The sequence below is a fragment of the Podarcis vaucheri genome (assembly GCF_965113315.1).
Source record: "Podarcis vaucheri genome assembly, chromosome: 16".
NCBI lineage: Eukaryota > Metazoa > Chordata > Lepidosauria > Squamata > Lacertidae > Podarcis > Podarcis vaucheri.
Window position 1 is genome coordinate 9,742,598 of NC_138754.1, and position 24,525 is coordinate 9,767,122.

At 48.3% G+C, this 24,525-nt stretch overlaps 1 protein-coding gene across 4 annotated transcripts in view; it reads left to right on the forward strand.

Moving 5' to 3' along the window:
- The window catches only part of ADAM15 (ADAM metallopeptidase domain 15), a 55,245-nt gene extending 30,720 nt beyond the window's left edge, over positions 1-24,525 (forward strand). The window contains exons 16-25 of one of the 4 annotated variants that reach the window (XM_082202125.1): positions 2,472-2,637; positions 3,602-3,673; positions 5,962-6,073; positions 9,011-9,152; positions 11,693-11,743; positions 12,598-12,703; positions 16,690-16,767; positions 18,170-18,241; positions 22,600-22,709; positions 23,955-24,525. In XM_082202125.1, the coding sequence (XP_082058251.1) occupies positions 2,472-2,637; positions 3,602-3,673; positions 5,962-6,073; positions 9,011-9,152; positions 11,693-11,743; positions 12,598-12,703; positions 16,690-16,767; positions 18,170-18,241; positions 22,600-22,709; positions 23,955-24,021 (976 nt within the window). In that variant the 3' untranslated portion in view covers positions 24,022-24,525. The remainder of the gene's footprint in view (positions 1-2,471; positions 2,638-3,601; positions 3,674-5,961; positions 6,074-9,010; positions 9,153-11,692; positions 11,744-12,597; positions 12,704-16,689; positions 16,768-18,169; positions 18,242-22,599; positions 22,710-23,954) is intronic. The other 3 variants (XM_082202126.1, XM_082202127.1, XM_082202128.1) reach the window with 3 other exon arrangements.

Genomic DNA, 24,525 nt, shown 5'->3' on the forward strand with positions numbered 1-24,525 from the left:
TCGGCTTGTCCGTGTTTTTTTTATCCACAAAAAACACTGGGCTACCCCCCGCTGCCTTGGACTCTCTGATGCAGCCTCTCTTCAGGTTCTTGTCAATGAACGCTCGCAACTCCTGCATCTCCCTGTCTGACATGGCATACAACTTGCCTACAGGAAGCTGTGCTCCAGGGAGTAAATTGATCTGGCAATCAAAGGGCCTATGCGGGGGTAGTTGGTCCGCTTCCTTCTCGCTGAACACGTCGCTGAGATCAGCATACTGTGGTGGCACCTTCCCCTTCTCCATCACTTCGTCCCTGCTAGGGTGGCTTGGGCCCCTGCTGACCCCTTTTCCGCCCTGCAGTGTTCTAAGCAGTGTGCGGAACCGAAGGAAACCACTCTTTGATGCCAGCCCACCAGCGGATCATGTAGGGCTAGCCAGCTCATTCCCAAAATAATGGGAGCGCCTCCCAAGGTGGCCACATTAAACGCTATCAGTTCTGTGTGCCTTGCCACCCTCATTATCATTGGGACGGTCTGCAAGCTGACGCCTCCTCCCAACAGTTCCCTGCCATCAATCGTGGTCACCTGCAGGGGGTTGCTTAAAGGGATAGTCTGTATCTGGTGTTCAGCAGCAAACTCCTTGCTCATGAAATTGCAGGAGCTGCCTGAGTCCAACAGCGCCTTTATTTTTAGGGGGTGTCCATTTTGCAGCTCTAGCGACACTTCAATCACTAGAGCAGGTCGAGGAGCTTCTGGCACTGGCACTTGGGGAAGGGGCACTTTCACTGCTCTTTGGCCTGGCTGCAGTGCCCTGCTGGCAACCAGGCGTTGGCTTTTACCTGCTCCGTTTCTCCCTGCTCTTCCCCCTCAACAGCTCCCACCATCCCTTGCCATTCCTTCCTCTGGGGGCAGACTCTGGCAAAGTGGCCTGTCTGTTGGCAGAGATAGCATTTCCGGGCTCCCTTTCCCTCCTTCTTCGCCCCCTCACTGGGCTTTGAAACTGCGCGCGCGCGGGCTGTTCCGATTTCCATCGGCTCTGCCGGCGGGAAAGCTGGCTCAGGAATGTCTGGAATGCGTAACTCCTTCCAACGTTCCCCTCTCCCTTCCCGCCTCTCCAAGGCTCTTGCCTCCTGGCGCGCTCCAATGGTCAGCGCAGATTTGGTCAGCTGATCCATAGACCCCGCCCTGGGGCTCCTGGCCAGCTCGTCTTTCACAGCTGAAGAAAGACCTTCTTCAAATAGCATCTGAATGGGTGCCGCCGATAAATCCCACCCCAATCTGTGAATCAGCATGGTAAATTCAGTCCAGTACTCACGGACAGATCTGCTTCCCTGCTTGCAAGCCATTAGCTGTCTGCGTACCAACCCTTCCTCAATATCGCTGGAAAACATGATATCCATTGCACGAAAGAATTTCATAGTGTCCTTTAGGATATCGTTGTGCGTTGCCATCAGGGGTCGAACCCAGTCCCGCGCCCCCTTCTCAAGATGCCCAATTACGAACGCAACTCGCGATTCCTCATCAGGGAACTCATCAAACTGCACATTCAGAGCATATTGCATCTCAGTCCTAAAGGCATGGTAATCCTTGGGGTTCCCCCCAAACTTCTGCACCAATCCTGGTACCTTTCTGGGGAACTGAGTGGTTCTCCCCTTTTTGTCAGCATCCTGAGCCCTTCTCTCCTCGAGCCTCGCCGTCTGCAGCGCAAGTTGGACCTCCAGAGCTTGATACCTTTCTTCCAAGCTTGGACCAGCTCCAACCCCTGCGTCTCCGGTTCCGACTGGGTTGCTCATGATGCTTTCTCCTGCACAGGCAGCGTACAGAGACTGTCAGACTGCTGTCAAGGGATGGTTAGCTGCTTGTGCTTAAAATTGTGCCCCTTCAGAGTTTGTGCGACCCCACAAACCTCTGTGTGTGACAGAGCTCCTCAGACATGTCTGCTCTAGTCACTAGTAGAGTCTGACAGTGGCTGTCTGCGGAAGCGCTTCCAGCAAAGAAGTTCCTTAACGGAAACACGTCTCCTGGACTCACGACGTGGCAGCTTCCGGCGCAGCATGGGTCTCCCTGCAGTTGCTTCTGACACCTCCCCGCTATTTTCGCTCGAAGTGTCTCTCACCCCTTTCTCTCCCCTGCTGCTTCCTGCCTGGGCTGCTGCGTCTCTCTCAGCATTACTGAGATCCTCCTCCAGAGACCCCGCGCTCCCCCTGCTGGTCCCTGCTTTGGCTGTTGACTCTCTCCCAGTCTCTGGGAGCCTTACCACTTCCCTTTCCTCCGATGTCAGTTCCCTGACAGCTTCCTTCGCAAGATGAAAAAACCCGCTAGACGAAGAGAATCACAGAACGGATTCTTTTCGTCTTGCGAGGCACCACTGTACCGCATTGACACTAGAAGTCTTGCTTCATTTCCTTGAAAAAACTTGAGGGCTGGAAACTTGACATGTAGAGAGTAAAGAGCAGCCAGTGTGTCAAAGACTTGCAATCCCTTTCTGGCAGGGACGCATTGTGTGGGCGACTGCAGTGCCAACCCAGCAGCAGCAGTGCTAGAAAACAGAACAGAACAACCAGGGCTCCCGAATGCCCACATCACACGCCGACTCCTGTTGATGACATCCTGGATCTGGCCATGGTGTTGCCCGGCACAGGCTGTGGGGCTGGCAAGGTGAGTGGGCATCGTGCGGGCGCAGAGGGTATATCTTGTTAAGTCCCCCCCTCCGCGAGCTGCTGCTTGGAACACAATCCTCTGAGATGGTCAATTTGTTACTTCTAGGACATATAGGACATAACATACAATTTGAAGATTGGGAAAACTTGTGGAGAATAGATTTAAAATTTACAGACTGTTCTCTTTTTGAAAGAAAAGTATATGAAAATTAGGTAAAGATGGTATATAACACCAGTACAGATTGCAAGAATGTACAAAACTGGGCCAAACGTATGCTGGAAGTGTAAAGGAAAAGGAAGGGACTTTTTACCATACGTGGTGGGAATGTAGAGAAATTTTAAAAAATTGGGAAATGATGTATAATGAGTAGAAAATGTTTAAATTAACATTTGTAAAAAAAAACCAGAAGCATTTTTGTTAGGGATTATAGGAAAGACCTGCCAAGGAAAATAAAGAATTTATTTATGTATGTGACAACGGCGGCAAGAGTCTTAATAGCACAAGGATGGAAGAATGAGGAAATCCCGACAAAAGAACACTGGCAAGAGAAATTGATGGATTCTGCAAAATTGGCGAAATTGACATACAAACTGCGAGACAAGGACAACTGTGACTTTAAAGAAGAATGGGAACTTTTTACAAACTACTTAAAAAAACAACAAAACGAATTGGACTCCTTGGCGGGTTTTGAATAAACATACACAAATTTATTGATTGTTAACATAACAGACAGATAATTTAAGGATCTTTACAATTTTACAATATGCAGAGAATAACATGTGTTGAAAAATCAGAGAGAGGAGCTGAGGGAAGTCTTGGGGGGAGGGAGGGAGTGTTCTTCTTGGGGAGGGGGAGGGAAAAATGGGGGGGGGAATGAAGAGGATATGTTTTGATAATTTGTTATGTTGAAATTCTTAATAAAAACTATTTTTTTAAAAAATTGTTCCTTCTCTGGTTGCAGGTGTGTGTTGACCAACGGTGTCGAGAGCTCTCCTCGCTCAAGCTGCCAGCATGCCAGTGCAACAGCCATGGGGTAAGTGGAAGGACTTGGGGGGCAGAGCCGTAGTGGTCTGGGGTTGCAGGGTTTGCGTGGGTCTGCCGAAGACCCATTACGATTTCTGCAGCCCAGTCCCCGCCTCCAGAATCCTAGAGCCAGCCAATCAGCATGAAAGGAGAGCTTTTTAGCCGCTGAGAAGTCTTCTCATCCTTTGTGCTGATTGGAGCCAATGGGAGTGGAAGGAGGGGAGTCGGCCATTGAGGATGGGCTCCTGGGGTCACTCTGGAGAAGGGGCTCAGGAAGAACACCTAGGGGGATTTTGTTCTGTATATGCTCCAGATCTAAGCATTTAGGAACACACTGAAATCACAAGACGCTTCAGTTTCGAGAGAACGACGTACAAGTTCTGTTGTGGACAGTGGGACTTTCAGGGAAAATGCAACTTAAGTTATTCTGAAAGAAGATATCGGAGCACTCCAAATTATTTGCCCATGAATGTGCACAGAAAATAGTAGATCTGGCTGAAAGGCCACACAGGGAGGTTTTCATTGAGTGTTGCAATGTCTCTGCCCAGTACAGTCGTACCTTGGTTTTCGAACAGCTTAGTTCTCAAATGTTTTGGCTCCCGAATGTTGCAAATCCAGAAGTGACTGTTCCGGTTTGCGAACTGTTTTTGGAAGCCGAACGTCCGACAGGGCTTCCAATTGGCCGCAGGAGCTTCCTGCAGCTATTAAGAAGCCGTGCTTTGGTTTTTGAACGTTTTGGGAGTCGAACGGACTTCTGGAATGGATTCCGTTTGACTTCCAAGGTACGACTGTATACCTGTAGGAGCATCTCCATCCTCATCGTTCAGCCTGGACACTGAAGTCCAGCTCCGAGGGCCTTCTGGCGGTTCCCTCACTGTGAGAAGTGAAGCTACAGGGAACCAGGCAGAGAGCCTTCTTGGTAGTGGCGCCCGCCCTATGGAACGCCCTCCCATAAGATGCCAAGTAGATAAATAACTATATGACTTTCAGAAGACATCTGAAGGCAGCCCTGTATCGGGAAGTTTATAGTGTTTGGTGTTTTGCTGTGTTCTTATTCTGTTGGAAACCACCCAGAGTAGAATTCTAAGATGATTGTACAATCTTGGTAAAGGGTGTGGCAGTGATTATTGTGAAGGCACCTCTGAACCTGCCACTACTCTACTGTATGGGAGGAGGGGAGTTAGAAGCCAGGAATCTCCTCCCCATTCCCCTCACAGAACTACAATTCCCAGAGTTCCTTGCGATGACAGATTGCTAAACCCCTCTGGGAATTGTAGCTCTGTGGGGGGAAGGGGGCGTGTTGCCTAACAACTCTCAGTCCCCTTAACAAACTACAGTTTCTCAAGATGCTTTGAGGGAAGGCATGACCCATTTAAAGTGGTATGATACTGATTTAACTGTACAGTGGTGCCTCGCAAGACGAAATTAATTCGTTCCGCAAGTTTTTTCTTCCTGCGAGTTTTTCGTCTTGCGAAGCACGGTTTCCCATAGGAATGCATTGAAAATCAATTAATGTGTTCCTATGGAAACCACTTGCCAGGCTGGCAGTGCGGAGAAGGGCTTTTCTCCCCACCGCAAGCCTTCAGGACAGGTACGGGAACAGAGGGGAAGGGGCGCAGTGCTTCTCCTCTGTTCCCAGGGCTTGCGGTGGGAGGAGGGTTTTTCCTCCCCACCGCCAACATTCAGAACAGCATTCTGAATGTTGGCGGTGGGAAAGAAAACCCTCCTCCCACCGCAAGTCTTCAGGACAGCCATCCGAAGGCTGGCGCAGGGAGAAGGGCTTTCCGCCCCACCGCCAGCCTTCGGAGCAGCCTTCCGAAGGCTGGCGGGGGAGAAGGGCTTTTCTCCCCACCGCCAGCCTTCGGAGGAGCCTTCAGAAGGCTGGCGCGGGGAGAAGGGCTTTCCGCCCCACCGCCAGCCTTCGGAGGAGGTCCGAGGACAGTGGGGAAGACGCGCTGCGCTTCCCCGCTGTCCCGGAGATTTCCCTATGGGCTTTCGTCTTATGAAGGAAGCCCATAGGGAAATTCGTTTTGCGAAGCGCCTCCAAAACGGAAAACCCTTTCGTCTAGCGGGTTTTCCGTCTTGCGAGGCATTCGTCTTGCGGGGCACCACTGTATTGCATGGATGGAGGCTGAGTTTCAGCAACCCCGTCTCCCATAGAGGCGGATTGGGGCCTCCGAGGGTAACCCCTTGATGGGCCACGATGTGGGGAAAGCGAAGGGGGAAAAGAAAGTGCTCTGGCCTTTTCCGATTCTGCCAAGTCACCTCCTTCTGTGGGTCCTTCTTCCCTGTTTGCAGGTATGTAACAGCAAAGGACACTGCCATTGTCAGTCTGGCCGGGCTCCTCCGAACTGCCTGAGCAGTGGGTCGGGGGGCAGCATAGACAGCGGATCAGCTGCTATGGAGTCAAGTAAGTAGCCATGGGGCCCAGTGGGCTGGGATAAGTGCTGCAATTCTCAAAGAGGCTGAACGGTCAATTGTAGCTTTCTGGGGGGAATAGGGGTTGCTCCTAACAGCTCTCGTTACCCTTATCAAACCCCGGGTCCCGGGGATCTTTGGGAGAAGCCATGACTGTTTCAAGTGGCATCACAGGGCCTAGGACCCTCATACCTACGGGACCGCCTCTCCCGGTCTGCCCCACGGAGAGCCTCAAGGTCCATAAATAGCAACACCCTAGTGGTCCTGGGCCCTAAAGAAGTTAGATTAGCTTCAACCAGAGCCAGGGCCTTTTCAGCTCTGGCCCCGGCTTGGTGGAACTCTCTGTCTCATGAGACCAGGGCCCTGCAGGATCTGATTTCTTTCCGCAGGGCCTGTAAGACAGAGTTGCTCCGTCTGGCCTTTGGCTTGGAGCCAGTTTGATTCCCTCCCTCTCTCTCTTTTTTCTTTTCCTTCTGCGACGAGGCATTTTAATGAGGCATTTTAATATTTTAATGTTTTGGTATTTTAATGTTGAATTTTAATTTTGTTTTAAGTTGTAATCATTCAACTTGTTTTTATTATTGCTTGTTAGCCGCCCTGAGCCTGGACTTGGCTGGGGAGGGCGGGGTATAAATAAATTAATAATAATAATAATAATAATAATAATAATAATAATAATAATAATAATTTAAATGCGTCTCAACAAACTTCTCGCATCAAAACCTTTGAAAAGGCCTTCAGCTATTTTTCTAGCCGTTAGCTTCCATTGCTGCCATTGATAACCTGCTTTCAGGTCTTGCTTTCGGGCTTCCCCATGGGGAATCCAGTTGACCACTGGGAGAACAGGATCCTGAAGCAGGTGGCCCTTTGGCCTGATCCAGCAGCCATGCTGTTTTTATGTTCCTATCTGACACCCGTTCTGGGCCTGTTAACAACTCAGTTGGCTCATGAAAGGCATGGTTAGCCAGGAGTCTTATTTCTATTACTTACTTCTATTTTATTTTATTACTTACTATTTATTATCTACCTAATCATCATTATTTAAATCATATTCATGTGTTGAAACGCATGTTTTCAAAGCCTCTTCTGGAAGCCGTAAACGTTGCGAGGCAAGACAATTTTGAAAATAAAACATCAGTAACAGCAATGGAAAATACCATAAAAGGAGGCAGACAATTTGCTCTTCTGCTCTCTTTTACAACAGTGATTTCCCAAAAGTGCTGTAGCCTGAGGCTGGCTTTTTTCCTTTTCTCTTCCAAATTAAAAAACTTGAAGGTGGACATAATTCTTAGACCCAGAAAGCAGGTCCCAGTGAAAGGTCACACAGCCTTGAAGGACACTCATGCATATACAAACCAGCCACATAGTTGTTATATCTCCCTAGCATCCCTTCCAGACACCCTTTTTATCTTGCATTCCTGACAATTTGTGCTCCTGATGGCATCAGGGTGGTTTTGTATGCGGTCCTGCTCTTGATACCCTTTGCGTCTCTTTTCTGTCCCGCTTTTGTTATGTTCTAATAGCACGAGACTCCCCCCTCCAGGCGGCAATAACGTTGATAACATTGGGGAAGTTTTGCAGAACTGCTCGTAAAAGCAGGATGGCGTGGGGGACGGTTAAAAATCCGCCACGAATGCGTGCTTTTTTCGTCGATGAGAAGAACCTAAGGAGATCCAAGCAGGCTCGTCTCGCGTTCTTAACTTTGCAGAACACAGCTGCAAAGAACAGCAGCCCAGGGTTGTCCCGAGCAAAGTCCTACAGAGAGCAGACCCCTTTAAATAACTCTCTCCAAATTGGTCGCGTTGTGGGTTTACTCTCGGGACTAGCACTGGATGCAAAGCCCAGTCTGGAGGAACCCCCCTAGTGCAGCGGTTCCCAACCTGTGGGTCCCCAGATGTTGTTGGACTACAACTCCCACCATCCCTGAGCTCCGGCCTTGCTAGCTAGGGGTGATGGGAGTTGTAGTCCAACATCTGGGGATCCACAGGTTGAGAAAGGCTGTGCTAGCGTATCGTTGCAAGAGGAGATCAGTATCCAGGCCAGATTCTAGGGAAAGAGAACAGCCAGAAGTTCCTAGGAAGCGTGGATGAGGCCAGGGGCCTATCTAGTCCAGTCTCCTGTTCTCACAGTGGCCAATTGGATGCCTGCAGGAAGACCACAGGCAGGGCGTAAAGGAAAGAGCCCACTGTTGCTCGTAGGAACTTAAGAACAGCCGTGCAGCCGGATCAGGCCAAAGGAGAGCCATCTGATCCAGCGTCTTGCCCTCACAGCAGCCAACCAAATGCCTGTGGGAAGCCTGCGAGCAGACCCGAGTGCGAGAGCAGCTCTCTCCATTTGCGACTCCCAAGAACTCTCAGTATTCAGAGGGACAGCAGAGACAGAGCAATAGCCACCGACAGCTTTGCCCTCCACAAATTCATCTAATCCTCTTTCAAAGCCACCCAAGTCAGTGGCGATCCCCGCCTCATGTGGCAGAGAGTTCCATAGTTTAACTGCGTGAAGAAAGACTTTCTGCTGATCTGTCCTGAATCGTCCGACATTCAGCACCCATGGACCCAGCTCTCATACGTTGAGAGGGGGAGAACAACTGTCTCCACCCACGCATAATTTTATAGATTCCCATCGTGTCACAGCTTTTCTCTCAGCTTAAAGAAGTCCTAAACGCTGCAGGAGAGTTGCTTCAAGCCTATTGGGAAGAGAGGATTAAACCCCCAGCCCTTCTCCTTCTGCCGGGTGGGTGGATAGCTCTGTATTGTATATAACAGCGTGGGGCGTTGAGAGCTGGTGACTGAGTTGGGAACAAGGTCTCTTTTGTTAGTGGGAACGCAGTGGGGGGAATATACAGCCTGGCATGTGGCATTGTGGACGTGCGTCTGCCTGGCACTGAATAACACACTGTCTCCTCTTCCCCCCACCCTCTCCTTCCCAGGGGGCAGCGCCACCTCGACCGCCTTAGTGCTGACGGCACTCTTGCTTGTCTTGGTCCTCTGCCTCGGGATCTGCTGCACCAAGCGGGTGGGTCTCCACAAGCGCCTCTGGCAGATCGGCAAGGGCACCAGCTGCCAGTACAGGTAACGGACGGCACGCCCTCCTTGCCCTTTGTTCCCTGCCCTGCTTTCCACCGGTGTCCGCGTGAAATGACTCCCCCACTTTTCCTCCAACATCCCCTCCAAATGGCTGCCCTAGCAAAGATGTGAACCTTCCTTCCTCCGTCCCATTAAAGGCCAAAATGTGCCACCCAGGCGGATCAAAGCCGTCATGCCAGGATCTCCTTTCTGATGCTGGTTTTAACTTCAGGACCACAATACCTTTCATAGCACCTCTCCTGATATGACCCTATCTGGATTCCACCCCCTCTTCCACCTTGGTCTTCATCTGAGTCAGTTTTCTAGGTTTTGGAGGGTGGTGGATAAGGAACAGGGCCTTTTCAGTTGTCTGCGGAGTCCTCTTTCCAGCTAAGGTCTGCCTGCTGCCATCGTTCCGCTTTTATTGGCACCAGGCTGAAACTCTCCTCTCCTTCCAGGTCTCTTAGTGGAGTGTGATCTGTTGGCCGGTGGCCTACATGGTGGGAATATAACCTTGCTGCAGAAATGTTTTTAGTGGGTTTCTTTATGAGCTATCTGCAATGGCTCTATCGGAATGTATTATTTTTATGATTTGTTCTTTTTAATGTTGCTTGGAGACTTGTCTGCAGCAAGCAATGGAGAAGTCAAATACCGTATTTTTTGCTCTATAACACGCACCAGACCATAACACGCACATAGTTTTTAGAGGAGGAAAACAAGAAAAAAAAATATTCTAAACGAAATAGTGGATATATGATTTTTGTGGTTCATGCTGTGGCCACAGACATGTGATCTGACAGTGAGTTTGGAGTAGCCCAATGCAAAAATCCTGAAGATCCATGTGGATCCATGCTTTGTAACCACCCACGGAGGAGGGAAGGAAGGGGAACCATGGATCCTCTGCTCATGACTGCAGCAGATCCCTCCCCGCCACCCGCAGGCATTCGCTCCATAACACGCACAGATATTTCCCCTTACTTTCTAGGAGGAAAAAAGTGAGTGTTATGGTGCAAAAAATACGGTAACTGTGGAGATGGGTTGTATTCCGTTTCAGCCCTAGTCGGAGTAGACCCGCTGAAATTATTTGTTTATTATGTTTTTATCCCACCTTTCCTCCAAGCAGCTCATGGTGGCATGCACAGTTCCTCCTCCTCCCCATTTTATCCTTGCAACAACCCTGCGAGGGAGCTGAAACTGAGAGACAGTGTCTGGCCCAAGGTCACCCAGTGAGCTTCACGACTGGGTGGAGGATTTGAACCCTAGAATCATAGAATCATAGAGTTGGAAGAGACCACAAGGGCCATCGAGTCCAACCCCCTGCCAAGCAGGAAACACCATCAGAGCACTCCTGACATATGGTTGTCAAGCCTCTGCTTAAAGACCTCCAAAGTAGGAGACTCCACCACACTCCTTGGCAGCAAATTCCACTGTCGAACAGCTCTTACTGTCAAGAAGTTCTTCCTAATGTTTAGGTGGAATCTTCTTTCTTGTAGTTTGGATCCATTGCTCCGTGTCTGCTTCTCTGGAGCAGCAGAAAACAACCTTTCTCCCTCCTCTATATGACATCCTTTTATATATTTGAACATGGCTATCATATCACCCCTTAACCTCCTCTTCTCCAGGCTAAACATAAACATGATGTCCCAGCTCTTCGTCCAATACTCTAACCACTACCCGACCGCAGGCTCCTTAACCAACATGACTAACTTAGGTCCATTAATTTCAGTGGGCTTACTCTAAGCCCACTGAAATCAATAGGAGGGCTGCATCAATAGGAGTATAGCATCTAGATCAAGGGAAGTAATAGTGCCACTGTATTCTGCTCTGGTCAGACCTCACCTAGAGTACTGTGTCCAGTTCTGGGCACCACAGTTCAAGAAGGACACTGACAAACTGGAACGTGTCCAGAGGAGGGCAACCAAAATGGTCAAAGGCCTGGAAATGATGCCTTATGAGGAACGGCTAAGGGAGCTGGGCATGTTTAGCTTGGAGAAGAGGAGGTTAAGGGGTGATATGATAGCCATGTTCAAATATATAAAAGGATGTCACATAGAGGAGGGAGAAAGGTTATTTTCTGCTGCTCCAGAGAAGCGGACACGGAGCAATGGATCCAAACTACAAGAAAGAAGATTCCACCTAAACATTAGGAAGAACTTCCTGACAGTAAGAGCTGTTTGACAGTGGAATTTGCTGCCAAGGAGTGTGGTGGAGTCTCCTACTTTGGAGGTCTTTAAGCAGAGGCTTGACAACCATATGTCAGGAGTGCTCTGATGGTGTTTCCTGCTTGGCAGGGGGTTGGACTCGATGGCCCTTGTGGTCTCTTCCAACTCTATGATTCTATGATTCTAAGCAGAGCGCAATTGGATGCCATCCAGTAATGATAATTCCTGCCCTAACCTCCATCTGATCCCTCACATTGTGTTGACACCTGGCTGTTTCTCTCCCCACGCGCCCATTCCGTGCCCCACAAAGGGACCTCTGTCTTCCGCTCTCCCCAATGTCACACACTGCTGTGGAACCCTAACTCTGCTCCCCTCACCCTGCAGCACTGAGGCAGAGTCCCGGGTGCGATTCATCCGCCCAGCTGAACAAAGAGGGTAATACGGCTGATCCTGCAACAGCTGAGCTTTGATGTCATTTTTGGGTGTGAATGAAATGGTGGAGGCTCCCCCCCCCTTTCTATTTGGTGCTGGTTTGGTGCTGCCTGGGTTTGGTGCTTCTATACAAATATACCGTATTTTTCGCCCTATAGGACGCACTTTTCCCCCTCCAAAAATGAAGGGGAAATGTGTGTGCGTCCTATGGGGCGAATGCAGGCTTTCGCTGAAGCCTGGAGAGTGAGAGGGGTCGGTGCGCACCGACCCCTCTCGCTCTCCAGGCTTCAGGAAGCTATCCGCAATCCTTGGGACCCCGCGGGAGTTCCTGCCGGTCTCCCAAGGCTTGCGGAGAGCTGCCTGCATCCCAAAGCCCGGGGCGCGCTAAGAAGCGTGCTCCGGGCATTGGGCAGCTCTCCGCAAGCCGTGGGAGCCCAGCGCGACTTCCTGCCGGGCTCCCTAGGCTTGCAGATAGCAGCCTGTTCTGGGGGCTGGGGTCGGAGGAAGCTCGGGCTTCCCCCGCCCCAGCCCCGCACCTGGGGGGGAAAAAATAAATTTACCCCCCCCCCCAAACGGTGCGCCCTATGGGGCGAAAAATATGGTATTTCTCTTGCATGCGCTCTTCTCTCCTTTGGGGCGAAATCCAAGTCCCTGAGGGCTGCTTGTGGACTCTAGAACCTTTTGCATCTCGAGGGCCGCATTCCCTTCTGGATGACCTATTGGGGGCCGCATTGCAGTGCTGGGCAGAGCCAGAGGCAAAAGTGTGTTGGTCTCTCTCTGTGTTGTGTATATGTGTGTGTTGGCCTGTAATACGTCTCCTAAGACCAAGGCCTCAGCCTTCCTGTTCTCCCCATCAGGATCACGCACCCTGAGCCTCGGACCTACAGCCAAGCCCCACCAGGGCGCCCCCGCCCCCCACAGTTCAGGCAGAACACTGAGCTCCAGCTCATGCCGACTTCCAAGGTAAGTGATGGGTTCCCACCTTCGTATGTGGATGGCGCCTGGCTGTGCCACCTGTGATCGCTGCATTTCTTTCATTTACTAATTCGTTAGATTATTACAATATCGTCTTATGGTTCAGACCCCTTACTCACAGCCCCTCCAAGGGTCCCTATTTTTTCAGGGACGTTCCTGATTTGGAGAAGCCGTCCTGGTTTCTGATTTGATCCCGGAATGTCCCACTTTTCCTTAGGACGTCGCTATTTTCATCGGAGAAATGTTGGCGGGTATGGAGTTATCTGACCCTCCAAGCCAGGGGTCAGCAAACTTTTTCAGCAGGGGGCTGGTCCACTGTCGCTCAGACATTGTGTGGGCCCAGACGATATTCTGAAGAAAAAATGAACAAAGTCCTATGCCCCACAAATATCCCAGAGATGCATTTTAAATAAAAGGTCACATTCTACTCTTGTGAAAACATGCTGATTCCTGGACCATCCATGGGCCAGACTTAGAAGGCGATTGGGCCGGATCCGGATCCTGGGCCTTAGTTTGCCTACCCATGCTCCAAGCTGTCTGAAGGCAATCCTGTAAAGGGAAGTTTTTTTAAAAAAAATGTTTATAATGTTGTGTTATGTTTTTATATATGTTGGGAAGCTGGCCAGAGTGGCTGGGGCAACCCAGTCAGATGGGCAGGGTATAAATAGTAAAATTATATCATTATGGAATGGGACGTCCCTATTTTCATCGGAGAAATGTTGGAGGGTATGTACTTGCAATAATGGGATACCAGAAGAATTTGGAGGGGTGCTGCTTTGACAAAGCGGTACAATAAAGTCTGGCAAATAAGCACTTGGGGTTTTTTTTGGCAGGGGGGTGGAATTGACTAACTAAACTTGGCCCAAGGTTTGAGGCACAAAGACCTTTTTGCCACGAATCAATACACCTCCTTTTTATGCACATGGCTAAAAATGAATAGAGGGCTCCCGTAACACTATAAAACCTTGTGGTTAATGCAAACTGCATACAGTGGTGCCCCGCAAGACGAATGCCTCGCATGACGGAAAACTCGCTAGACGAAAGAGTTTTCCGTTTTGGAGGTGCTTCGCAAAACGAATTTCCTATGGGCTTGCTTCGCAAGACGACAATGTCTTGCGAGTTCCTGCTGGGTTTTTTTCCTTCCCCCCCTTTTTCTAAGCCGCTAAGCCGCTTATCAGCTGATCCGATCAGCAGATAAGCCGCTAAAAGCCGCTAATAATAGCGCTAATCCGCTAATCTGTCGATGGGCTTGCTTCGCAAGACGAAAAAACCGCTAGACGAAGGAGAATCACAGAACGGATTCTTTTCGTCTTGCGAGGCACCACTGTATTGCCTTCCATACTAATGGGTAGGAACGTATGTTCTTTGGTTGTTATTTTGGACGTAAGGCCTAAACTTCCATCTTCAGGACTAGGGTGGGATATTTTATTTATTTGTTGCATTTATACCGCCACCTTTTTCTTCAGGGAGCCCAGGGTGTGGAGTACACGATTCTCACCATCATTTAATCCCCACCATAACCCTGAGAGGCAGTGGCTGGCCCAGGGTCACCCAATGAGCTTCCTGGCTGAGTGGGGATTTGAACCCAGGTCCTAGTCCGACACACAGCTTACAACCACCACACAGTGCAGGCTCTCGGCTACATGTGTATGATGTAGTTGTATGATAATTGCATTTTTGTTGGATGAGAGGAAGCTGTTTTAGTGCTGCAAAAGGAAAGAATAGGGTAAATTTCAGTGTGTGTTTTAGCAACAATTCCCTCCCCCTCAAAAAATATATATATACAGGAGGTAGGTTTTCAAATTACTGAACTGAAGCACTCTCTCCCTTCCTCCCCAATAGCAACAATTTTATTTTATTTTAGCATTAACAAAAATTACCTCTCCCAGTTCTTCTTTATTATATTTATTACATTTTGTTTCTTTAAAAATTAACTTATTAAATACGATGGATCCAAACTGGGGAGCGGGCAGTTGTGCAGAGTCTGAAGAAAACCAGAATCTCATGAACTTCTTTTACGCACAATCTCCACATACCCAGCTGTCAAATTTTGTTTCCTGGTGATAACTTGTTAAGTTGTACTTTTCAGCCTTACGGACATTGCAAACTTTTAATTCCAAGGTTGCAGATCAAACGTTTAGTAAATTTGTGTACCATGTGTGTGCATGTTTACATCTATACAGATAGATATCTATATCTGTCTAGATCAGTTACAGGTGCTCTGAAGTTTTCACTGATTACAATCGGTCCGTTTGTGTGTTGGTTGCCATGGTAACTATAGGCTTGGGACCTGTCTCCTAGGCTGCTGCTATTGGTCATTGATGGTGGTGGGCTGTTGGGCTGTTGCCACTGGTGATTGGCTGAATTGTTGCTGACAGGTGGCGGGGCTTAGAAACTGTTGCTATGGCTGGCTGTGGGAGTGGTCAGTTACTGTTGGGAGGCGGGGCTTACAGGTCCTTCAATTCTGTTACATCCTAAGAGTGTTACCTTGGTTTTTTGTTGGTTTGGGTGTTTTTTTTGGGGGGAGGGGATTAGTGGGAAAAGAGAAGCAATTACCCTTTGCACCAAAAGAGATAAGTTCCCTTCCACCCCGCTGGCCCGGAAGCATTTCATGCTAAATGTAATATTTTAATATAAAGTCAGCTGCATGCACTGCAGACTAATTTTAATCGTGAAGTGCCGTCTCAGTTTGAAGGGCTTAATTTTCCAGGCCTACCCTCCAAATGCTGAGTAGAGTTAAAAAACGAGGGAAAAAAAGTTGGTTGGGGGGCTTTGCAATGGAGTATGCTGGTAGAGGGCGTGGAATGGAGTGTCCCAAAAGCAGAGGTGTGGCTGGCTGGCTGGGAGCCTGAACAGGAGCGCTCTTTCTTAGGAGCTGGGGATGCGCTGCAACATTTTTGTTGCTGCGCAACCCCTTTGTGTAATTTTTAAGTCGGAAGAAGGGGCCCGGCGCGTCCATAAGGGAGCTGAATCTCCCACAGGCCCCTCTCTCCCTGTAAACACAGCCCTGAATAAAAGGCAAACCTTCAGAATGGAACAATTTCCCCAGAAAAAGGGGGAGGTGTTGCCCTGTGAGACTATATGGTATTGTGAAAGAGCAGGTAGAAGTGTAGATAGGACTGGCTAAGGAGAAAGTCCCACAGCACCCTCAAGTGGCTGGAGGGTGTTATGACAGCTTGTGCTGCCTCCTCCTTAGGCTTACTGCAAAGGTGGGACTCTGACTCCCATCAGCGCCGGCCTCCAGTGATGATGGGAGTTGCAGTCCATCCACATCTGGAGGGCCGCAGCTTCCCCAGCCCTGCTGTTACTAGGCTTAATTGCTCTATAATTCACCAAAACCCTGTGCCAGATTTGTAGAAACCTGGTTCTAAGCCAGAATAGATGTGACTCAACTAGGTTAATTAATTTGAGTGGGTTTGTTCTGAGTAGAACATGGCTGGATACGACCTCTAAATGCTTATTTTTTTAATTCCTGAGGCTCAGTGGGATTCTTTAAAATGCAACTAGGAGAAGACCCCCTTCCTTAATTTTGGAACGCCCTTTAGTTTCTCCTTCCTAAGCCTCCCAAACCTGGCTCAGGCTGGCTGGTGGCAGTTTAACCCAGTGGAGCTCGAGGCACTCTGTACGTGCTCTGGGACACCCCTTTCTTCTTACTCACGCAAGGTGTTCACGGCAGAGTCTCTGCAACATGTTCTGGGACCGATCTAAGACTCAGAATTAAATTCCTAAATAGACGAGAAATTTTTGGGGTGCCTGTTTCTCTCTCTGTCTGTCTCTCTTTTCTCCTTGCATGGTTGCATTTGCATGAACGTGTGCGCCTCTCATGTACCCCTAGCCGTGCATGCCACAGGCCGGAACGATAACACCCTCTCTCTCTCTCTCTCTCTCTCTCTCTCTCTCTCTTTCTCTTTCTCTCTATCTCTTCCAATCTGCTCTCTGGTTTCCTTGTGGCGCTGCCTTCCGTCTCTCTGCAGCCTGCTGCCCCCGATGCCTCTCGACCTGACCCACCATCCAAGCCTCTTCCGCCTGACCCGATCCCAAAGGGTCAACAGGTAACGGAGCGGGAGGAAGGAGGGGGCAGGGGCAGCTTGTCCCTTGACCCCATTGCATGGTCTTCTGCGACGAGAGGAAAAGTTGTCGGTCAATGGCAGGGCCTCAGTGTTTTGTGTGCAGGTGTCCCAGATTCAATCCCTGATGTTATCTCCGGCGAAGTGTTGCCTGAAACCCAGGAGAGAGGCTGCCAGTCCGTGTGGACATTGCTGAGCTAGATAGACACAATGGACTAACTTTGGTATTTAAAAAAACAACCGCTTCCCGGCTTCTTCTTTAAATCAGAGCTTTATGCAGAACCACCATACTAAAAAAGTTAGCCAACAAACTTAAAATAGCTTGGGGAGGACAAGCAAAGGAGGATGTCTCCCCCCCTCCCCTGTGTGACTCCCCTTTATTACATGCACGGCACAAGACCTATCCCCCCTCCCCAAGCATACAAATCAATATGACTAATTTGACCCATCAACGCAGCTCCTTTCACCAACAAACGACACTGCAACCAGCTGAACGCAACGAACCAAGCTCTGGGCGCTCTAATCTCTCGCAGTGCCAATGAAAATAAATAGATAGATAGATAGATAGACCTACCTGCGTGACGGTGGCACAAAATCACTGCCCAAACACTGCAATAGAACGAAAGGTCATTATTCTCCCTATTTCTCTCTCTCCCCTCTCTTTTCCCCCATCTGCACAATGTCTGACAACAGTGTCTCATACTGAATGTCAACAAACCGTGAAAAAGCCCCTATGAATTCTGTGAACTGCCCTAAGACCTTCGGGTATAGGGCAGTATATTAATATTATTATTAATAATAATAATAGAAAGTGGAGATACTATATGTACTTTTCCATGTTCGTTTGTTTTGTAGCACAAGAAAATCTGTAATAAAAAAAAATAATTTAAACAAGAAGAGAACCATGAGGACTGGAATCCAGCAAAATCCAACCACAGGTTTCCTCATCCCTGGTCTAAGCTGACCGGCAGGGCCCCTCCAGGTTTTCAGACAAGAGAGCCTTTCCCAGCCCTACCTTGAGAGATGCCAGAGGCTGAAACGGAGTCCTTCTGCATGCTCTGTTTCTGAGTCGCGGCCAAACCTTAAAAACATGTAAGGTTCCGGTCCTCATGGTTCTGAACAAATACAAACATAGGAAGCTGCCTGCTGCTAAGGCCATTGTTTCCACCCAGCGGTGGATCTCCAGGGTCTTTATCCAGCCCTGCTTGGAGATTCTGGGGATTGGACCTGGGACCCCCTTAATCCAGATCTGCCTTCCCTTAGTAAACAGCAAGGCCCTCCCATGCTTCTTCCAGAGCTGCTCCCCCAACATACAACCCCCCCCAATCTTTCTTCTTCTTCATCCGAGCATGTCTTGTCTGTTGCTGTACCTCCTCTTTCTGCCCAGGCCTCGGTCCAGGACAGGCCAGCGCCCCCAACGCGCCCATTGCCTGCTGACCCCATTCCTAAAGATGCTCAGGTAACTGGCAGCATGGTGCCATTCCTGGTGGTGGTGTGTGTGTTTTTTGGAAAGGGAGGAGGGTGGTCTCTTTGGGCAGGGTGGAAGGTGGATGGGAGTTAATGGGAAGGACTCGGTTCAGGCTGGGGAAACGCCCTCCCCCAGTCCCCCTCCGAAAACAGGGAGCGATCCCTCTTCTCCATACACCGAATATTGATAAATTCCATCCGAAATCCATTTTCAAGGACGAATCCCAGTTGTCCGGGAAATTCCAGGCGTATGCCAGCCCAATTCCTCCCCGTCCGATGGGGAAGAATTTTTATCCCATAATTTTCACCTTACCTGGCTCTCATCCTGGTTTGGGCCAAGCAGAAAGCTGCTGGAGAAGTTCCTGGTGCTTTTTTGTGCTGCTTGCGCTTCTTGGAGCAGAGCAGTGCGATGTCATACCCAAGGCATTCTGGGAAGTGCCAAGAAAAAAAGCACACCAAGAACTCAGGCCAATGTACCGTATTTTTCGCTCGATAACATGCACCTGACCATAACACGCACATAGCTTTTAGAGGAGGAAAACAAGAAAAAAAAATTCTGAATGAAACAGTGGATGTATCATTTTTGTGCTTCATGCTGTGGCCACAGACATGTGATTTGACGGTGAGTTTGGGGTAGCCCAATGCAAAAATCCTGAGAATCCATGTGGATCTGTGCTTTGTAACCACGTTTTTGCACCATTGTGGCCCCAGGCAACAGTGGGTGCGTGATTTTTTGGTGCAAGCTGTAGCCATGGACATTCTATGTGATCTGATGGTGAATTTGGGGTGACCCAATGCAAAGATCCTGAGAATCCCTGTGGATCCATGCGTTGTAACCACATTTTTGCACCATTGCAGCCCAAGGCTGCCTGCGATGCTGGACGCAGCAGCAGCAGCAGCAGCAGCGGAGCACGGAGAGGAGGAGGTGGTGCTGTCGGCTGCGCTCCTAGCGAAAACAGTGGGCAGTAAGACCCTGAGGCAGAATGCAGGAAAGCAGCAACCTCCTCTTTTTAGCCTTCTCTCCTCCGCGATTTGATTTTTGTTTGATTTTTGCCCCTGTACTCTGGCCAGTCGGCTCCAGGGACCACACATTTGCTCAATAACACGCACAGACATTTCCCCTTACTTTTTAGGAGAAAAAATGTGAGTGTTATAGAGAGAAAAATACGGTAAGTTTCAATAGTGGGAATGGTCCCTTCTTGCAAATCAATAGTCAATAGAAACAAAAACTAATCCGTTCAAAAGTATGTATTCTGACAAGGGTTACAGACTCAAATAGAGATTGCAAACTCTTAACAGAGATTACAAACTCAAACTCATAAAAATATGTACAACACAATAATTCATTACAGAATTAGAGATAAGAGTTTATGAGTAGAGATAAGTTCACGTTAGTCCAGATTCGTCGTGGAGGTCTTAGTTTCAATCACTGAGCAGAAGTCAGAAGTCAGTTATGGATTAGAAACCAGGACAGGGCCCTGTTTCGATGTATTCAACCGTCATCAGCTGGAGGTATCAAATATTACATGAAAATACGTTTATCAATTATCATAAATTATAATTTATAAAACAGTATTATATAACATTTGGTTCCTTACCTAATTTTTAAAGGGCCGTGTAAGTTTGAAGGCTTTCCGATAAATATAACCTGTTATTTTCTACGTTTCTCAAGGATAACAACTGAAAATAATCAATATTAATAATAGTTACACGTGTTGAATTGAATTAAAAACTCTAAGGTTACCATTGACTATTGATTTGCGAGTGGGGACCACTCCCACTATTGAAACTTACATTGGCCTGAGTTCTTGGTGTGCTTTTTTCTTGATATATTTAATAACAAGAACTCGAATTTATTCTGGGAAGTGCAGCTGATGGGAAGCTCCCAAGAGAGCCTAGCGTTGCTCTATGTGGGATGCAGCCTTCTTTAGCATCTCATGCGATACTGGGACCTTGCAGCCATCCAGGCTGCAATGTCGAGAGGTTTGGAGCAGACAAAAGGAAAGACTGTGGAACTCACTGCCACAGGAGGCAGAGAGGGCCACCGACATGGGCGGCTTTGAAAGAGGATTAGACAGATGGGTGGAAAAGAAAGCTGTTCCGCTCGCAGAGCTACAATTCCCAGAGTTTCCCCAGGAAGAGGGATTAAGTGTTAAACCACCCGTAGAATTGTATAGCTCTGTGAGGCAAATGGGGAGGTCTCTTAACCGCTCTCGGCACCCAGAACAAACTACAACTCCCAGAATTCTTTGAGAGAAGCCATGGCTGTTTAATGGGCTATCCCAGTGCTTTAAATGTATGGTGCATATTAAAGATATGGAACCACTTGAAAGAAACAATTAGGCCTAGGATTAAAATGGAATTAAATTTATAAATAAGAAAATGTACGATAAGGAAAGCTATGTAATATGATTAGGACTGTGATATGGTTTTTTGATACTCTGATATTGGAAACTGCTACATATAATTACTAAGAAATTCGGATGGAAGAGATTTGAGGAAGTCAAATACTATGTTTATGAAGATGGGTGGTACTTAATTTTAATTAATTAAGTGGTAATACGTTGCATGTATCTTTTTTCTTTTTTCTCTTTTTCTCCTATTTTTTGTTTGTTTTTATTATTGTTAATCTTTTTTTTTACTATGTTTATCTATTGAAAATAATAAATATTATTTGGGGGGGAAAGTATGGTGGGAATGCAGCCTGAGGCAAATTTTAGACACGGGACACAACAACCAGTCAGTGGTGTTTAAAACCCAGTGTACCACTTTGAACAGCCATGGCTGTCATTGTCATTCTGTCATGACAGAAAGACCAAGAGAAAAACGACAGAAAGACTAAGAGAAAAAGACAACAGAGACTTTGAAAAAGATTGGGAACCCTTCATATTATATTTTCAGAAACAAAGAAAGGCAATAGACTTGATGGCAGGATTTAAATAAACATTCACATTATTAGTACCAGAAAATGTTTAGAAGACAGTGGAATAAGATGATGTAGTTAATTTTATGTTTATGTTTATGGGTTTGATGTTATGTTATTAATAACCTTTTCTGTTGAGAGATAGCAAATAGAAACAAACCGGAAACGCAAGGTGGGGGAAGTCTTGGAGGGGAGGGAGGGAGGAATATATAGTAAATGTTAAGAATTTGAGATGCAAGTAATGAATGAAAATGAAAAATGAAAAAAACTTTAAAAAAAAGAACAGCCATGGCTTTTCCCAAAGAATTTTGGGAGCTGTTTTCTTGTCAAGGGTGCTAAGAGTTGCTAGCAGGCCCTTCTATTCCCCTCCCAGAGTTGGGGTAACAATCCCTTTTCCCAGGGGAAAGAAGTGAAACTTGCAACTCATTTACGTGCTTCCACTCTCTGAGCATAATTTAGCTTGACACCCGCCATGGAAATCTAGATAATATTCGTGTAAGGGGCATCTGGTTGGCTACTGTGGGAAGAGGATACTGGGCTGTCTGGGTCATTGGCCGGATCCAGTCTTCTTACGTACTTAAGTTGACGTCAAAGCAAGCGGAAAAATGATAGAACCCTTGGCCATTTTGTAAGGTTGATTGATGTGAGCGGCAGCCCCCTTGCAAAGATGTCAGGGGAAATTGCTCATACACACATTACAAATAGGTAGCCGTGTTGGTCTGCCATAGTCAAAATAAAAAAATTCCTTCCAGTAGCACCTTAAAGACCAACTAAGTTAGTTCTTGGTATGAGCTTTCGTGTGCATGCACACTTCTTCTTCAGATACACTGAAACAGAAGTTGCCAGATCCTTCTATATAGTGTGAAGGTGGGGAGGGGTATTACTCAGAAGGGTGGTGGGAATGGGAGATTGGCAGATAGCTGAGATGAGCCTGTTGACGACTCTTAACGACTGCAATAGGTCTTACAGGAAAAGGCCTTCTCACCCCTTGCCTTTTCCTGTAAGACCTATTACAGTTGTTAAGAGTCGTTAAGAGCTCATCTCAGCTATCTGCCAATCTCCCATTCCCACCACCCTTCTGAGTAATACCCCTCCCCACCTTCTTACTATATAGAAGGATCTGGCAACTTCTGTTTCAGTGTATCTGAAGAAGTGTACATGCACACGAAAGCTCATACCAAGAACTAACTTAGTTGGTCTTTAAGGTGCTACTGGAAGGAATTTTTTTATTCATACACACATGTTATTTTTGCATTGTGTGTGTGTGTGTGGTGTCGCACCCATGCACTTAATGAAGAGTCTAAAAATAAATATTCTGCACCTCTCTGGCCTCCGCCCCCTTGCTAGCGCGAGGTGGTCGCAAGCGTTTAAGCCCGTGTCGCAACCCGCCCCCCCGCTAATTCTGGCTCCCTCTGTTTTCCTCTCAGCCCCCTGCCAAGCCTCCGCCACCCCAGAAACCGCTCCCTTCGGATCCCCCCCGGGCCGAACTCTGCGCTGTTCCCAACTATGACCCCCGAGTCCAGATGCTGCCATCGAGGTGAGTGGAAGAACGGGAGGCGGCTGGGGTGGGAGAGGCCGAGAGGGAGGCGGCTGCTTTCTTTTCCAGGTGCGGCGATTTGGAGGAGAGGGGTGGTGGGCAAGCTGCTTAAACCAGGGCTTCCCAAACATGGGTCTCCAGCTGGTTTTGGACTACAATTCCCATCATCCCTGACCACCGGTCCTGCTAGCTAGGGATGATGGGGGTTGTAGTCCAACAATAGCCAGAGACCCATGTTTGGGAAGCCCGGCCTTTCAACGGTGCTGCGGGTGGTTTTAGATGTTCTCAATACCGTATTTGCTCGAATGTAATGTGCACTTTTTTGGCCAAATTACGTTGTGAAAATTAGGGTGCGCATTAGATTTGATGGTGCATTAAAAAGTAAAGGTAAAGGGACCCCTGACCATTAGGTCCAGTCGTGACTGACTCTGGGGTTGCAGCACTCATCTCGCTTTACTGGCCAAGGGAGCCAGCATACAGCTTCCGGGTCATGTGGCCAGCATGACTAAGCCGCTTCTGGTGAACCAGAGCAGCGCACGGAAACACCGTTTACCTTCCCGCCGGAGCGGTACCTATTTATCTACTTGCACTTTGACGTGCGTTCGAACTGCTAGGTTGGCAGGAACAGGGACTGAGCAACGGGAGCTCACCCCGTCGCGGGAATTCGAACTGCCGACCTTCTGATCGGCAAGTCCTAGGCTCTGTGGTTTAACCCACAGCGCCACCCGCGTCCCTGCTGGTGCATTAGATTTGCGTAAATGCGGCATTAATGGTTCATTTCATAGTAGCCTCGTACCCAATGTTGCTTGGGAATTCTATTATTATTATTATTATTATTATTATTATTATTATTATTATTATTCATATACCACCCTTCATTGAAAGATCTCAGGGCAGTTCACAAAATAAAAATGCAAGACAAAAGCACAAATAAATCGTTAGAATCACACACAAAAATAATCCCCACCCCCCAAAAATGCAGTGCAATTTTGAATGGTGCAGCGATTCAAAATGGCGTCCAATTGTATGTGCTGGCCAGCAGTCAGGGATGTTGTAACTTAACGTTATTGGATTCCGGCTCCCATCAGCCCCCAGTCATCATGGGCAATGGTCAGGGATGATGGGAGTTGTAGTCCGGCGACATCTGGAAGGCTCCCTAGCCCTGCTCTATAATTAAAAAAAGAACTTGTTATGACACATACGCCTCAGCGCGAACCTTTCCTCCTTTCTCTGCTTCCCACACAGGCCAGCTCCTCCTCCTCCTCCTCCTCCCATGGTGTCCGGCCCGTCATTACACATCCACAATATCTAACCCAGGCCAGGCCAGGCCCACGGACTCTTCCTGCGGTGCCCCTCTCCGGCCGAAACGGGCGATGAGGACGACAGCCCCAGCCCCTTCCTGGCACTCGTTTCGCTGGCTGCTTCGGATTTACAGGAGGGCGGCTTTGCACCCTTGCGAAGGCAGGGCTGTGTTTCGTTTTGTTTCCCCCCCTTTGCCCAGAAGTCGCACTCCTAGCTTGGCTGGAAACCTCCGCCATTTTGGCGCCATTTTGGCTCCAAAGTCCCTGCTTTTGGTTTCGGAACCTGGACACAAGGAACTGTGGGGGGAAAGGGAACAAGTCTTTGCACTGGTGAAAAAGGAGGGCGAAGGTGTGTGTGTGTGTGTGTGTGTTAGAGTGTGTGTGTGTGTGTGTGTGTGTGTGTGTGTGTGTGTTTATGAGGGATGTCATTCCCTAAGGGAATCCTCCCCTCGCGAATCTTGCCTGGAAATCGCCCCTTTCTTTTCTTCGTAATAAAAACGGACTGGTTCCACTTA